Source organism: Oreochromis niloticus, linkage group LG22 (genome assembly GCF_001858045.2).
Source record: "Oreochromis niloticus isolate F11D_XX linkage group LG22, O_niloticus_UMD_NMBU, whole genome shotgun sequence".
NCBI lineage: Eukaryota > Metazoa > Chordata > Actinopteri > Cichliformes > Cichlidae > Oreochromis > Oreochromis niloticus.
In genome coordinates, this window is record NC_031985.2 from 6,484,558 (window position 1) to 6,500,447 (window position 15,890).

At 40.1% G+C, this 15,890-nt stretch overlaps 1 protein-coding gene across 6 annotated transcripts; it reads right to left on the bottom strand.

Moving 5' to 3' along the window:
• Positions 1 to 7: 7 nt before the first annotated feature.
• epn1b (epsin 1b) lies at positions 8 to 15,767 on the bottom strand. Of its 6 annotated transcripts, XM_013276091.3 has the most exons (12): positions 15,419 to 15,611; positions 15,198 to 15,307; positions 14,980 to 15,116; positions 12,286 to 12,393; positions 11,549 to 11,704; positions 10,111 to 10,239; positions 9,558 to 9,678; positions 9,291 to 9,466; positions 7,536 to 8,769; positions 6,891 to 7,037; positions 6,369 to 6,521; positions 3,254 to 5,833 (listed from the first exon to the last, which is right to left on the bottom strand). In XM_013276091.3, the coding sequence occupies exons 4-12, from the start codon at positions 12,352 to 12,354 to the stop codon at positions 5,340 to 5,342; spliced, it is 2,679 nt and encodes an 892-aa protein (XP_013131545.1). In that variant the 5' UTR covers positions 12,355 to 12,393; positions 14,980 to 15,116; positions 15,198 to 15,307; positions 15,419 to 15,611; the 3' UTR covers positions 3,254 to 5,339. The 6 variants fall into 6 exon arrangements, with proteins under 6 accessions (XP_025758005.1, XP_013131545.1, XP_013131544.1 ...); XM_025902220.1 differs by lacking the exons at positions 3,254 to 5,833; positions 15,198 to 15,307; positions 15,419 to 15,611 and adding exons at positions 8 to 172; positions 15,630 to 15,767; XM_013276090.3 differs by lacking the exon at positions 15,198 to 15,307.
• Positions 15,768 to 15,890: the final 123 nt, after the last annotated feature.

The following is a 15,890-nucleotide window of genomic DNA, read 5'->3' on the forward strand; positions in this document are numbered from 1 at the left end:
CTTTGGGTGAGTTTCCATCAGAAACCCACCCAGATTTCCTTCTAATCCTCCCAAGTCCATCTGTTACTTTCCCTCCCCTTTGCTCCCTGCAGTGTCTTTTCCTCCACTCTCGCCTCGCCTGCCTTCCTCATCACGCCTCCTCTCTCAGTCATGGCCTTGCTGACCTGTCCTTCTATAGATTAATTTGTAAACATGGTATAGAAAAGCTTAGATTAAGACGAGAGCTGGTGATGTGATTGTGATTCTGCTCCTTAAACTCTGACCCATCTTTACACAAGTGAAGTGCAGCTACTGTTTATACTGAGTGATGACTGCACAGATGACTGGGCCGTGATTAGAAAATGATTTTGAGTTTGCTGGATGTTTTCTTGCTTCAGCTGCCTTTGTGGTTCATTGAAATGAAACATCTGTTTTGTTGCTACACCTTAAAAACACACTTTTACTCTTAAGAACTTCTCCATCTGTATCCTAAGATGATGCCAAAACCTTACCAACCCTCTCTAATTATTAGTCACCAGTCAGAAATCATGTGAGGCCCAGCTTTGGTTTTCTCATCTGGTTAGTCATCAATATTGCATACTATTGTAAAAGTGCTTTAAATGGCTAATGTTATGAATTTGTGTTGTATACAGGGAAATTAATATTTGATCCCCTGCTGTATTGAAATGAATTTGTATGGTAGTTTCATTTTAATTGAAAGAGACAGAATATTCAACAAAAATCCAGACGAAATTGCATCACATAAAAGTTATTGATTTAATTTTCACTGAGAACTGAAGTATTTGATCTCTTGGAACCCAGCCAGACTACTGTTGCCAAGAATACTGCTGTTAACACTATACTGTGATGGATTGATCCCCCTCCTCAGGAAGGCGTGCATACAGGCCGTCTTAAATTTGCCAGTGAACATCAGAGATGGTTCAGAGAAGTCTTGGGAGAAAATGCTGCCATCAGATGAAAAACAAGTTGACTTCTTTGGCATCAACTCAATGCACTGTGGTTGGAGGAAGTGAAATGCTGAGTATGACCCAAAGAACACCATCCAAACAGTCGAGCATGGAGGTGGAAACATTTGCTTTGGGGCTGTTTTTATGCTAAGGGTGCAGGATGACATCATGACGCAGATGGATGGGGCCAACTGCTGTTAATCTTGGAGATGGGTCATCGATGACTATTCCAGCGTAACAGTGACTCAGAACACCAAGGGAACAAAGGAGTGGCTAAAAAAGAATCACATTAAGGCTGAGCGGCTTGCCTCCTTGAGATGTCTTCTGTGGTTGCTTCTTGGTTTTGTTTCTTGCACTAAACAACACATTCCTCATCATGCATGACTTACACTGCTGATCACAAACCATGGTTATAAAAAGCCTAGTTTAGTTTTTTACTTTGTTTCTTACATTTACAATAAACAGTGTTTTGACTGGTATTCATTTGGCATCTCCCTTTTTGTCATGGCTGTGGAGCCTGGTTTGTGACAGTATATCAGAGGGTCAGCTCAGATTACAGTTTGGAGGCAGAGGTTCAGAGGAAAGGATGAGATTGATTGGACATGTGTAGAAGAGGGATGGTGGATAAATTGGATAAAGGATGCTGAAAATGGCACTACCAGGCAGGAGGAAAAGATGAAGACCACAAAGAAGATTCATGGAAGGAAGACATGAAGAGTATTGGTGTCACATAAGTGGATGTACGGGACAGGCAAGTTGCTGTGACAACAGAAATGGGAGCGATAGAAAGAAGAAGCATGTGACTTTACGGTCTATGCCATTATCTTAACTACTCTGATGCAGTTTTACCTTTTAAAGCAAACTTTTTGTTTTCCGGTTAATTTATTGGATTCATTCTCATCTATAGCAGCTCCACTCTGTGGGCTTGTTCTCATTTCAAGGCACACAGTAATCAAACAGGTATATTTACACCCCCTCAACTAACTTTTTTTAAACCAACGTACTCGTTTTCCCTGCTTCCAGATTTATTGCTTTAAGTGACATTTTCACCAGCTGCCCTGACACAGCATTAGCTTTTTACCTTGTTTTTTAAGGAGTCCTTTAAAATGAAAGCATTGGCTTCAAGTAACTTGTGGGTTTATTTTATCTTTAGTTGAGCTGCTCTTCACATGTACCCCCTGGGGTAGTGAGTGGGCATCACTGACTTTGCAAGCAATATGTTCAGCAATCACACGTCTACATGTTACCAAACACACTGAGACAACAAATGATGTGTTCTTGGGCTTATTTTAAACATGCTTCTCCTCAGGCTGCGAGCGAGGACTTCATGATTATCCAAACTGGTTTAAAGAAAGACTCAAGTACAATAAACTTTAATAATTATCATTATGAAAATTATTGTCAGGTTGTGATTTATTTATTTAATTGGGCAGGTGCTAAAAGAAAACATGCACTTAATATGATGACACACAGCTTACAGAGGTTTAATTAGTTCGATGATTCATAATGAGCAGGAAAAATTGTTCATGGTCATTATTCTGAATCTATCCCACTGTATGAAGGCGATGGCTAGGATTATATAACTCGACTTACTGTACAAAAAAAGACGACACAAGGTCTCAACTGACCATCGTGTCCTAAAGTGACTGAAGCTGACTGTCAAATTCCCAATCTGCCCTTGTCTGTTTTAAGACACTAAGCCCTCTATTCATGAATGGAGGGACTCAGCTCCAGCTCAGCTGTCAATCCTATATTTTCTGCTCTTGTGCCCAATATCTGTAATGGCTTCATTTGACCTCCATTCATCCTTGCACTCCTAAATTAATCAGGAGATTAATGAATGAGGAGTGAATGAATAATTAAAGCAGGCCTAATGCTGTGGCCAAATAAATATAGGCTAAAGATACTGTTTGAAGACAGTTACTTAACTGTTTATGGCTGTATGTCTGCATATTTATTTTATAAAAATCTAAGACAACTGGTTTAATAACAATAATAATAATAATAATAATAATGATAATAATGATAATTACAACAACTAAAAAATTCCATATTTGCTAACGCTGCAGAACTTATGAATGTGCAAATATTTATAGCTTTAAATCTTTCTTCGGCTTGGGTACTGTTAAATGTTCTGTGTAAATGTTGGTAATTAAGGCCCTCTAGTGGTGACAGTAAGAAAGTCCTTACTGGTTGGGAAACAAAGCTGGGCTCAAAGACCAAAATCATGAGTGAGAAATAATTCAGGTTAAGGAATGAAAGGATCCACTGTAGACAACCAGACCCAAAAGAGGCCAGAGTGAATGTATCATGAATCATTTTATTTCTCAAATGTACTGTCACAGTTTACAACACAACTATACATTTTAATACACCGCAAAATAAATTAATTTCATACAAAATTAAATCTGAGAAATAATAATAGTAATCATGTGAAGCTAGACTGTTTTTCCACCAACGTTCACATATTACCGAGTCAGTAACACAGTAAGGACTCGTACAGGCCCATGAAACACAAAAAATACTAACAATTCAAAGCCATGTGATCCCTTTTCAGTCGTCATGTTTGCCTGCTTTCAGTGTGGCTTTAATTTACCGTTTACAGTTCATAAATGATGATGAATCCTGCTGCCATTTAAGATTTCAAAGTAAAGTGTAACACCAGCCCCAAGAAGAGAACATACAACCATTTAGTCTCCTTTCAGATGTTTGTGTTGAAGTAAATGAGGGCCAAGTACACATCCACTCAAACAGCATACACATTAAACAAGTTGATATTCTTGAACTCTGTTTTTAATTTCGCCAAAATGGCATTTCAGCTTCTCCTCAGAAAGAGCCGGGAAACCAAGAAGACAATTACACAATGACTCGAAAATGTCTACAGAGCTAAACAGGAAGATGAAGCCAGCATTGGTTACCGAGCTGATTCACGAAGAAGTATTTAAACAACCAATCAGACTAAAGTCCGTTAACATCACACGATCAATACCACCAGGCCAGCCTGCCTGAAGTGAAAGTTACACCTGACCTTGGACCTTGTTGGATTTCATTGCTGTGTCAATAATTAACCAAGCAATAAATTAATAAATAGATCAATAAATAGTTACTTGTGATTGCAACACTCTGATATACAGTACAGTATATTTCCAGGTTTACTTGTAAATACTTCCACTATTTACATCAGCACAATACTGCAGACACATGGCGTGCACACAGGTCACATACTTATACTCTCACTCACTCACGCACGCACACACACACACACACACACACAGTCGGCATGTACAAACACACGCACCCTTAATCCTACAGTGACGCATGTCCCAGTCAAAGATTTACAGGTCCTGTCACAACACTCAAACACACTGAAAACTCTTTAGGATTTCCACACAGATACACTGAGGTGCTCTCTGTTTGTCACACTTGTGCAGGGAAAGGAAAAAAATCTAATAAATTCATTTTTAAATAAGAATTACACTGCTTTATTAATAATCTGTGTATTTGTTTATATATATATTACGCTGTACACATTGTGTTTGTATGCATTTTTTTTTTTTTTTTTTAATGGGCAGCGTCTTCAGTTCAGGGGAGGTTAGTGTAAGCTCATGCTTTTATTAAAGCATCATTAGGTGGTTTTGCATGTTTATGCTTCTAAATATGTATAAATATATACTCACCACTTCCCATTATCAATACACCATTTTTGTTGATTGTGTCCTTCTTTCTAGAAAGACACAGATGTAAGTTTACCATGTCAAATACTTAGACTGCTTCGAACATGTTAATTACTGTCATTTCCTTCTGGGTAAATTCAACAGCACTTTGACAACCGAGCTTAGAAACATAAAAACTGCTGCGTATACTATATATTTGAATTGTGAATGTCAACGTCCACGTGGTGAGAACTGCACAGATAATCATCCTGTGTGTTCATCACTAGGGAGTGTAGATGTGCGTCCTGTCTCCTGCTCTTCTTAGGCAGCTTGCTTGTCCAAACCAAACAAAAGCATATGATTTAGTGAGAATGTGTCAGACGTGGGCTGTTGTGCTCTGTGCTAATTCTCAGCCTAGTTCTGTATAAAAATGACTCATGTCTCTGGAACTCTACTGGAGGGATGAACTCCTGTCTTTTAAAGATATTGCCTCATAGTGTTTTGATAATGGCGGTGGCGAACACCATCACACATGCTGGTCTAGAGGCTAAGGTGATCACTCAGAACAATTTTGCATTTGTTTGTGGGAAAGAGACACTTCAAAGTAAGGTTTTTTGCTCTAAAACTGATCCCATCTGAATCTTGCAGTGTAATGAGAATTTATACACTAAACTGCAGCACTAAACATGCAAAACTACCTTTTTGGTGATTCCAGAGACCCAAATTACATATCAAGTTGTCAGAACAGGAATGGATTATTTTTGTTCACAATCTCATCTGACCCGCTGCCTGAGACGACTTCAGCGCCGGCCTGTGGGACGGAGCTTCTAAACTGACCGTCACCTGATGGGTGATTCCCTTGAAAGACACCTGAGTGAATGATTCCAGTTCCCATTAAGAGGGAGCCTGGATATCCAAACTGCACCATTCCCACTCCTCCAACGGGGGAGTTCATGTTGTGTCCTAATTGTGGACTCTCATGGATATAAATGGGATTTAGCATTCCCGTTTCTGGACCCATCTGAGATGCATGAATCATACTGGTGGAAGAATTAGACATTCCCAGAGTATTCAGTGATGCTGAAGGATTGTTAGCTCCAGAAATGGGAGTTGGTGCACCATGGGGGGAAGCTATGGTCGAAATGAAAGGGTTGGAGTATGAGGGTGATGTTTCAGCAAAAGCTCCTGATTTTAGCATAGGGCTGGATGTCATGCCTGCTGCTTTGAAAGTGCCTGGGAAATCAGGGAGAGTGGCAGGAGGATGGAGGGTTGAGGGGGAAGGACGGAGAGAGGGAGTTAAACACAGTTTGAAGAATTCCAGTAAAGAGAAAAATGTACGAAAGCAGAGCAGAGAGAGGGGTGAGAAGGGTTACACATCTGCTGGTTAATGTACACTAGTCTTTATGCAGAGTAACTTCACTAATGCTCTCACGCTCACACACACACACACACACACACACACACACGTACAGAACAACATCTATATACTACAGCGAGGCCACAGGGGCAGGAAGAGGAGGTAAAACACATGACCACAATAATCACCCCTCTCTCATCTTATCTTTGAATGACCTTAGACGAACACAAGTGGAATGCATTTGAAACATCAGCAGGGAGTGACTAATGCTCAGTAACTCTCATTTGTCAGGTCTTCGAGGGCGTTCATGCATCTGTTTGAGTCAAGCGCACCACAAATATTTCCACATGACGAATTTGTCAGAAAAGTTACTTTTCACCCAGATTGACACGTCATTTTTTCTGTCCTTACCAATGGCTTGTGTTTGGGTGTCAATGAGAGGGCGCTGTCTGGGTTTGGGGTCAGATGAAAACAGATCGTCCAAGTCAACCAGTGATGCCCCTGCCGAGCCCAAGAAGGAAGCAGTCTTTCGATACATCGTGTCTTCCTGCTTCAAGTGCGTTCCTGCAATAAAATAAAGGTCCAGTTCTACTCTAAAAGGTGTTTTCTTTTGGGGACAGGTCAGGGAAGAAGAGAGAGCAAAGTGGAAGAGAAGGTTAATAGATTAAGACTGTTAGGTGACTGCTGACTGACAGGGAAATGAGGATGAAAACAAGGAAAATGGTGACACGTGCAAATCACCATGTATGGACACAATAATGAAGGTTCGAGTCACCACTTTCAGTATATTAATTAAAGACAAGCCAAATATTTAGTGAATTAAATCAGAGCAGTGTGTTATAGGTGATTACACAGACAATCAGTGTTTGCTCATATGAATAATGGATAAATGACAAAAACATGTATTCAGACAGTGTGTAGAATGTGATGTACCTGTGCCGTTGCCACTTGTGTTGCTTGATGCACCCCAGGGGTCATTGGATTTAGATGCTCCATCTCCAAAGGGGTCACTAGATGGGGAGGAGTCTAAAGGTGGAGCAGGTGCACCCCATGCATCATCTGTACTGGCAGGAGCCGAAGCTAGGTGAGTAAATTAAACAGACAGGTTCAAGTGATGGAGAAATAAAAGGCAGAATTACCTCCTCTGGTTATTCCAGAGGAGTTATGGAACATGCTACTCAGCCTTCAGCAAAAACATGAAGGTGCCACAGGTGATATAAGTACAAAAATTCAGTCACTGGTCTTTCTTCAATAAAAATCAGTTTCCAAAATCAGTCTTCATTCATGATATGCCTTTTTGTGAATGTGTGCACTTTAAAGTGCCATATAAAACTCCACAGTGGAAATGTAAAGCATGTACACCTACTTACAACCAATGAGTGGTTTGCACAGCAGCCCCACCCACCTTCTGTTAATAAGGGTCAGCCAATGAAAGAAAGTTGGCATCTTTTTTCAGATAAGTATAAGGGTTATTTTGACTACGACTAATTCAAAACAGTTAGAAATTAGCAAAATTCTTCAGCTTTAAGTTCTGAGAAGTACTATCCATGTACAAGTATTTATTTATTTGTTTCTTACCTGGAGGCCCCCATGGGTCATTGTCTGCTTTGGATGCATCTCCAAATGGATCAGAATTACTGATGGTTGAAGAAGCACTTGCCGTGGTCCCCCAGGGATCTGATCCGGTGGCTGGTGGAGAAGTGGCTGGGGGTCCCCATGCATCTGTGCTACTCTGAGGCGAGCTCACTAGAGGGGCATCGAAGGGATCTGTGGCATCTACCTTTGGTGGACTGGATGGCGCTGTGAATGGGTCTGGTTTAGGTGGTGTTGTTGGTGCAGCAAAGGGATCTTCCTTGGTTGGTTTGGATCTTGTGGAGAAGGGATCCTCTTGAGGTGGAGATGTTGGGGCAGCGAAGGGGTCATCTTTTGCAAGTAAAGATGGCGTAGAGAACGGATCCTCTTTGGGTGGTGTTGTTGGTGCAGCAAAGGGATCTTGAGCAGGTTTGGTTGGTGCTGAGAAAGGATCTTCTTTAGGTGGTGTTGTGGGAGCAGTGAAAGGGTCCTCTTTCCCTGATGACGGTTCTGCAAATGGGTCCTCTTTAGGGGGTGTTAATGCTGGTGCACTGAAGGGATCATCTTTTGGAGAGCTAAATGGATCGTCTTTAGGTGCATTAAATGGATCATCTTTTGGGGTAATGAAAGGATCTTCTTTAGGGGCACTAAAGGGATCCTCTTTTGGAGTACTAAAAGGATCAGCTTTTGGGGTGATAAATGGGTCATCTTTTGGAGCTTTGAAAGGATCATCCTTTGGAGCATTAAACGGATCATTGTTAGAAGAGCTGAAAGGGTCTGGTTTATCTTTCTGAGCAGCAAATGGATCCTGCGTGTCTTTGGGGGCACTGAAAGGGTCTGAACTGTCCTTTGGGGTGTTGAAAGGGTCATCTTTTGATGCACTAAAGGGATCTTCCCCATTTTTCGGTGCCACAAAAGGATCTTCCCCATTTTTCGGTGCTGCAAAAGGATCTTCCCCATTTTTTGGTGCCACAAAAGGATCATCATTAGTTTGTTCTGCTGCAAATGGATCTTTATCAGTACTTGTTGGAGCCCCCCAGGGATCACTGCTAGCTGCGGTTTCAGTTGTGTCAGGTCTTGAGGGGGTGCCCCATGGATCTACGGCCTCCTTAGGTTCTTTGGGAGCTCCCCATGGGTCCGTTTTTACTTCCTCTTCTTTCTCTCCTCCCCAAGCATCAATTTTAACATCAGAACCTTTATTAGCATCCTCCCATTTTAGCTCCTCTTCACTCATCTTGGCCTAGCATATCGTTGCAAAATGGTTAATACAAATAATTCATATGCCATAATAATTTCATATACCAAAATGCTATATGCTGTGGCTACCTCCATTTAATGGCACAATACAGATGATAGTCATTCTTAATCAGCACATACAGTAATTTTAAAAAAAAATAAAAAAAAATAAATAAATAAATAATAGCTAGGTCAGTCTCTTGGCAGCTCACTATAGTTGCTGGATAGACTGCAGGTTCTTGGACTGAGGCAGCCCTACAAACCAATGGCGATCAAACTGCAACACATTATACGAATCTGCAATGGGCTTCTCAATATATAGCTTCTGCCTATTGAGATTTTTTTGTTTACTTTAAGGCAATAAAACAGAAGGCCTTCAAATGTAAACATGTTGGCTAAATGTTTGGAGAGTTTCCAGGTTAGCCTACCATTTATTGGCAATGGCGTTTTATCTGAAATAGAGCCCCTTGGCAGCATCATATTGGTGTAATGTTTGATCTTTCTACACCTTTGCGCTGTACTTACCCGTCTCTCGGCTTCTTTCTTTTCAGCTTCCTGTTTAAGCCGCTCTTCTTTGCGGGCGGCGAAGGAAGCAGTCAAGTCAGCTACAGAGGGTATGTTGTCCAAAGATGGAAGCCCTGTGGTCCCAGGTACATAACACGGCTTATAGTTTGGATCCTTGACGTTGTCCGCAGATGATGCTGGTTGGAAAGTAAGCAAAAGAATAGAAATGATCAGTGAAGAAAACCTATGGAACAACAGTATTTAGCAGTGATATTAAAAAGGGCTCACCAGCTGCACTTTTTGATGTCTTTTCTCTGGTCTTGACAGCAAACTCTCGCTCTTCCTTTAGTTTCTCATCGTCCTCCATAAGAACAAGAACAACCTTGGCCTTCTCTCTCACATTTACACCCTGGCACAAATATGGCTACAATAATTCACTTGGCTCTGACCATTTCAGAAAAATTATTTAAGCCTGAAATACTTGTGCTTGTAGCAAAACCCCAAATGGTATTGCTTTTGCAAAACAAGATCAGAACTATTCAAAGTCTAATTTAAAACAAACTATAGCATATGATAAAAAAAAAAAAACCCAAACAATTTTATTCATGGTGTAGAGAAATTAAATGTGTTTGTTACTCTGAAAAGGTTTTCAGTTAGGAGTTTCTTAATCTGATTGAGGCAGCAAACCTAGACTATACTTTCATTCTTGCCGTAAACCTGGTCTGAAGGTTAATGACATAAATATTATAGTACCAGTAACAGTCTTAATGCATAGCATGAAATCCTTTAATGGAAGCTAAAAGACCGTATCCATTTTACATAATCAGGAAGTGTGCATCACCTGATCTTTGCCATCCTTTTCTACAAAGCGGTACTCTGTGAGAGCTTTGACAATGTAGATGTTGTCTTTCATTTTCAGAAGCACGCGATCATCACCGGTCTTCAGCAGGTACTCCAGGAGTGTCAGGGACTAGGATAAAAAAGACACACGACAACACAAACTCATTTATATAAAATAAAAATGCAGTTTCCCATCACTACAATGCTTCTTGTTTTATCTGCATTAGGGAATAAATAGGATGAGTAAAAAGGAACCAAAAATATTGGTGCAACGGATGAAAGATAAGAAAAATGACTGAAAACACATAATTTCTGTGGAACTGATGAGCCAACACTGAGTCACATGGCTGACTGGCAAAGCTGAAACGGAAGCAGTGATACGGCTGACGTTCAGAGAGTAATAACTGCCATTTAATAGACTAAACTGTGCTTTTAAAGAAAAATGAAACAGATTTTTGCTGTAAGGGTTTTAAAAAAAACCTAAATATTAACAAACTTTACAAAGTTAAATGTTTATTTTTAAAACCTTGTGTATTCCTATATAGATACTGTACATGCTACTTAGATGAAGAATGCCTTCCTTCTTCTCTGTTGGTCCCATCAGGTCGTGACAGCGGATCAACTGCCTCCATCTCACCCTATTCCCCGCATCCTCGTGTCACACCAACCCTCACACCAAGCTGACAGAGGCATCCCTATGTGCTAGCTTACTGTTATGCTGCTCTACTGAATTCAACCTTCACTTACACAGTCTGTTTTATTAGATTGATTTTGCTTTTCATCTGATAACGGCTGCACAGGAAACAAGTAGAAACAGTGTTATGAAACTTAGGGGTAAGAGGTTTGGGGAATAGTTGGGGACAACAATCCTTTTATTGTTAATCACAAAAATAAAACAACAGCTGTGGTATATGAGGTTTTACATGCTGCCCTCACATAAAGCTAATTCAAACAATCAACACTGTGATGGGTTAAAAATCAAACTAGTTCTTTTGTGTTAATTTTATTGATTTATTGTTTCTGGTTTCCTGTGACAGATGGCTTCAGTCAGTCACTCATGTAGTTTGGAGCAAGCTGCAACACACAATTTGTACAGCCATGTTTTGAACAGGCACAATCACACAGACATATTCAGTGACTGTATCAAAATAACCCGATTTTGCACATGGTGCATTAAAGGGACATCTGGAAACTGTATCTGCCAAAAAATAAATAAATAAAAAAATAACCCTCTCTTCAGATGGGCACCACATTGTAGAGATAGGTAACAGAAGACAGACACTGACTATATTTGAAGATGAATGTTTCCCCTCTTTTTTGTGAATAAATGGACAATTCCACACTCATCCCCAAAGAATCCAATATATGTCTGAAACCAGCATCTATCCTCTAAAGCCAACCCTTCTTTTTTCTAGTGTTGCTCCTTCACCATCGCTCACCTTGTGGATATGTCTCCAGTTCTTGTCGTCTTTCAGACGTTTCCAGAGCATTGTCATGATCTCATTACAGGCCACAACGTTGTACGTTAGGTCAGAAATGTCGGCCATCTGAGAGCTGGATGGGCCCCATGGGTCATTGGATGTCGCCTCTCTCACCTGCAACAGAAGCAAAGAGAGTAGAGAGAGGCCAAAACAGCTTCAGGAAAGTTGAAAGTTTGAGATGCTAACTTATAAAATGTTAACATCAGGGTTTTGGAGGACTGGCAGCAGCAGAGCATCTCATTACATGAGCCATGCTACTAAAGATGTTTAGTAATCAGTTCTCAAGGACATTATTGATCATGTTTGAGATCAGCATCCAAAAAAGGAATTCATCTCTATATGTTCCCTGACTCTAAGAAATTCAGGTTCAGGGCTTAAAATTTATTGTTTCTGCTTTGTTTTAATTAGTAGTGTTTTTACTTGATTAACCCTTTAGTCACTCTATCCTCTTAAAGTATAAGCAATTGTTACCACACCAGACGACTTGAATTTAAAGCTACTAGTGTTCAAACATATGCCAGAAATGTATTATTTATTGTGCATACACTGATGCATAGACTACATAATAAATATTTACCTTTAATGCCATCCTAAACTTAACCTATATAATTTTTTAAAAATATTATTTGTATTACTGGATGAGGTAATATTGAATTGAAAGGCTGCAAACATAATTTAAATCTAGCTTCTCCTACCTTGACCTCGGCCTCAGAGTAGTTCTGGACCAGGTTCTTCAGCTGTCGACGGAGCATAGAGGACGTCATGATGTCTGGAGGAGAGGTGGGGAATCAAACCACCACAATCTGATTTAGAGAAAACATGAGAACAAAGCAAAAGAAAACACAAAGAGTTCTAAAAAATTAACATTTTTGAAAAATTTTTGGATTTCTACATTGATTACCAAGGAAATTTATCCTAACTTTTATCTAAAGCCACGTCCACATATACATTTTTTTGCTCATTGTGCATCATTTTTATAGTTGACGGTTGGTCGATAATGGAGAACGGAGATGAAGCAGAGGTTTATTGTTTTGTGAAAATGCTATGTTTATTTTAGTCAGATTGCATGGTTCAACATAACTGGTGGTCTGATTGCCAAGACCCAGTAAAATGTTATGTTGGACCAGGAACTACCCAGCTGTTGGCCTATTCAGGTCAGTTTTTCATCAAAGACTGCAAATTGGCCAATGATAAACCCCGTCTTTCAGCTTTTTGCACAATCAGTGAAGGAGCACAAGACTTTGACTTATAATAATGAGTGAAAATCTTGTAGATCCACATGTATAAGAGCATGTGTTTGATAAAAACAATCACAAGATTTTGTGTAATTTGAGGTGCAGCATCTCTGATGGGCTCACTTTATGAGCCGCAGAGTGTGAGCACTTGGACCGAGACTCAGGTGAACCCAGCTGGAGTGAAGCAAATCCTTTTTTCCCTATAGTTTGCAACAGCAGCACTTTGTTTCTGTAATCACAATCAAACCATTACAATTAAAAAGCCCACGAGTCATTTATCAAGCTATTTGTTGAGTAGCCCTTAACATGAAAAGGAGATCCTCCCATCAAACACCTGTTTGTTTTATACACCGACAGCTCAACTGGATTAAACACAAAGTAAAATCTACACAAGTACACTGCTGGATTTGTCAGTTTTAAATTTGACTGCCCTCCTTCTTTCTTTATAGCAGAGATACCTGCAGCATTCCAGGGTGAGTCTAAAGGGAAGTCACAATACCTCTATGCCATTTATTTTCTAAAGCTCAAGTTATTTAATACTTTCCTGTTTTATATCATTCATAAAAAACAGAAAATATACCAATTAATGATGCTATTTTATACATTGTTATTATTATTATTATTATTATTGTTATTATTATTGTTATTATTATTATTGTTATTATAAATCCAGGCCAGGCCTACACAGCTTTTTGAAAACTTCACTCCGACTTGAACAAAATTCCATCGTGGATATAAATTTGAGTGACCTCTAAGTTACATATGGGCAACGTCTGTTGAACGTGACATGTGAAACAAATGCAAACAAACAGCAGGGTGCAAGATGCTAGCAGGCAGGAGACACATGGAATGCCATAACCAACATCTGTGCCGAGTATGGCCTGAAGGGTCCGAGGTCAAAGTGGGAGACGCCCCCTAGGATGGTCGAGAATGACTGAGCTAAGATCCTGTGGGACTTCCAGATACAGAAAGACAAACTAGTGATAACTAACCAACCGGACATAGTAGTGGTGGAGAAGCAGAGGAAGAGGCCGTAACAATAATGAATGACAGCAAGATCAGGAAGAAGGAACACAAGAAGCTGGAGAAGTACCAAGAGCTCAGAGAAGAGCTTGAGAAGATGTCAAGGGTAAAGGTAACAGTGGTCCCAGAGGTTATCTGAGCACTTAGTGTAGTGACCCCCAAGCTAGGCGAGTGGCTCCAACAGACCCCATGAACAACATCCAAGATCTCTGTCCAGAGAAGCGCAGCCCTAGGAACAGCAAAGATACTTCACAGGACCCTCAAAATCCCAGGCCTCTGGTAGTGGACTCAAGCTTGAAGGATAGACCACCCGCAGGGTGGTCTGGAATTAGCCACTGTTTCCCTAATGCTTTGATGAGGCATGTTAATGCCTAGTTTTGCCTTGTGATTCAGTGACAACCATTTTTTATTTTTTGTTATTACTACAACATGCATCTGCACAAACTTTTTTTAATAAACTGTTAGCTTACTATTTTTATGCACTCATTACCCCTAAAATAATTTAATTATTTAGCAAATTCTGTTAGAGTGGATGCTCAATTAGCTCATAGGCTAAGCAAGTCAAGATATGCTGCAAGGCTAGATGCAGCAGCCCATGGTTGACTCCAACCTGAGGCTATTTGCTGTGTGTCCCATCCCCCACCTTCCTGTGTAATCTTCACTGTGCTATTAAATGAATCCAAAAATCCCCCAAACTAAAAAGTATGTATAAGGTAAGCAGTCTGTTAATGCTTTTGTCAGATGATAGGAATCATCAGAGTTGCTAGTGCAGAGGCAAAACTCTTGCATAAAAATCTAAATGTCATGCATGGTGTAGATGCCACAAATGGAGAAGAACACTGTGAAAGACACAGTCAAAGAACTGCTTTCATTCAGTTATGAATACTGGTTTCCCTTTGAGCCCGAAAAAACAACAACAAAAAACCCCCCTTCAGTCTGCAGCTGCATATAAAGTAATGATTTTTTTTGTACTTCACTCTGGACCAATAAAACTCTGACCTACTGGCCTGTTTTTTAATCTATAACTTAATGGATTTTGACGATGGCAATGCCACATATAACAGTAATCAGTACACAAATCATATGCAATGCAACTATATGTTCTCACGCATGAACAACACAGTGACATACCTTCAGTAAAATCTTCCTCTGCTGTAAAAGTCTAACTTTTGGTTGTATTTGTTGTGCTGTCTCAGTTAGCATTCATCCTGCCTCTTCCTCCTGCCTGCATTGGTTTGTCTCAGGATGTCAGAAACCAGATCCTAACGCTGCAAGGAGAAACCAGTCAACATATTAAAGAGCTGACCAGTGGGGGGGTACACATAACTGACTGCAAATCGTAAACTAACCTACTGTAAGTGACAGCTTTGTCACTGCGACAAACATATATCCCCCACCTACGTTAGCTCAGAATGCAGCTGAGCTACAAGCTAGTTAGCTACCAGGGCTTGTTAGATACCTTTTAAGAAAAGAAAACATAAAATTGCATGTTTATCGCAACTGGATACTTAGTCTTAGGATACGCAGTCGTGGTGTTTGTAACAAGAGTCATGGTACGTGTTTTCAGGACCTCGGAGAGCGACTGAAGACGGTCAGCAGGCGTCAATATGGCTAACAGCCAAGCGGTGTTGTCAAGGCAGCGAGCTCCATCATAAATATCCGATTTTAGTGTTCAAATGGTGGGATATAGTCCACGAAACGTCCCCTGCTTTTAGTGGAAAACTACACCTGACGTTTTGCATATCAAACATGCATATTTACAGTAAAAATAAAGCACTAACCATGAGCAGATATTCAGGAATCTTCGAGTAGACGACACGACCGGACGGTTTCCGCTTCCGCAGTTTTCAGCACCTGCCAGGCCACGCCCCCCCTCCCCCAAAATTAGTGTTATTTATGTCTTTATATATTGATTGATTGATTGATTGATTTAAATTCCCAATATAAACAATCTAGTTCTCCTTTGCTCCAAAAAATGATCTTCTTTTTGTTTAAAATTAAAAACATCATTCAGTTTTATGGTAGTAAAGTATCATTTTTTT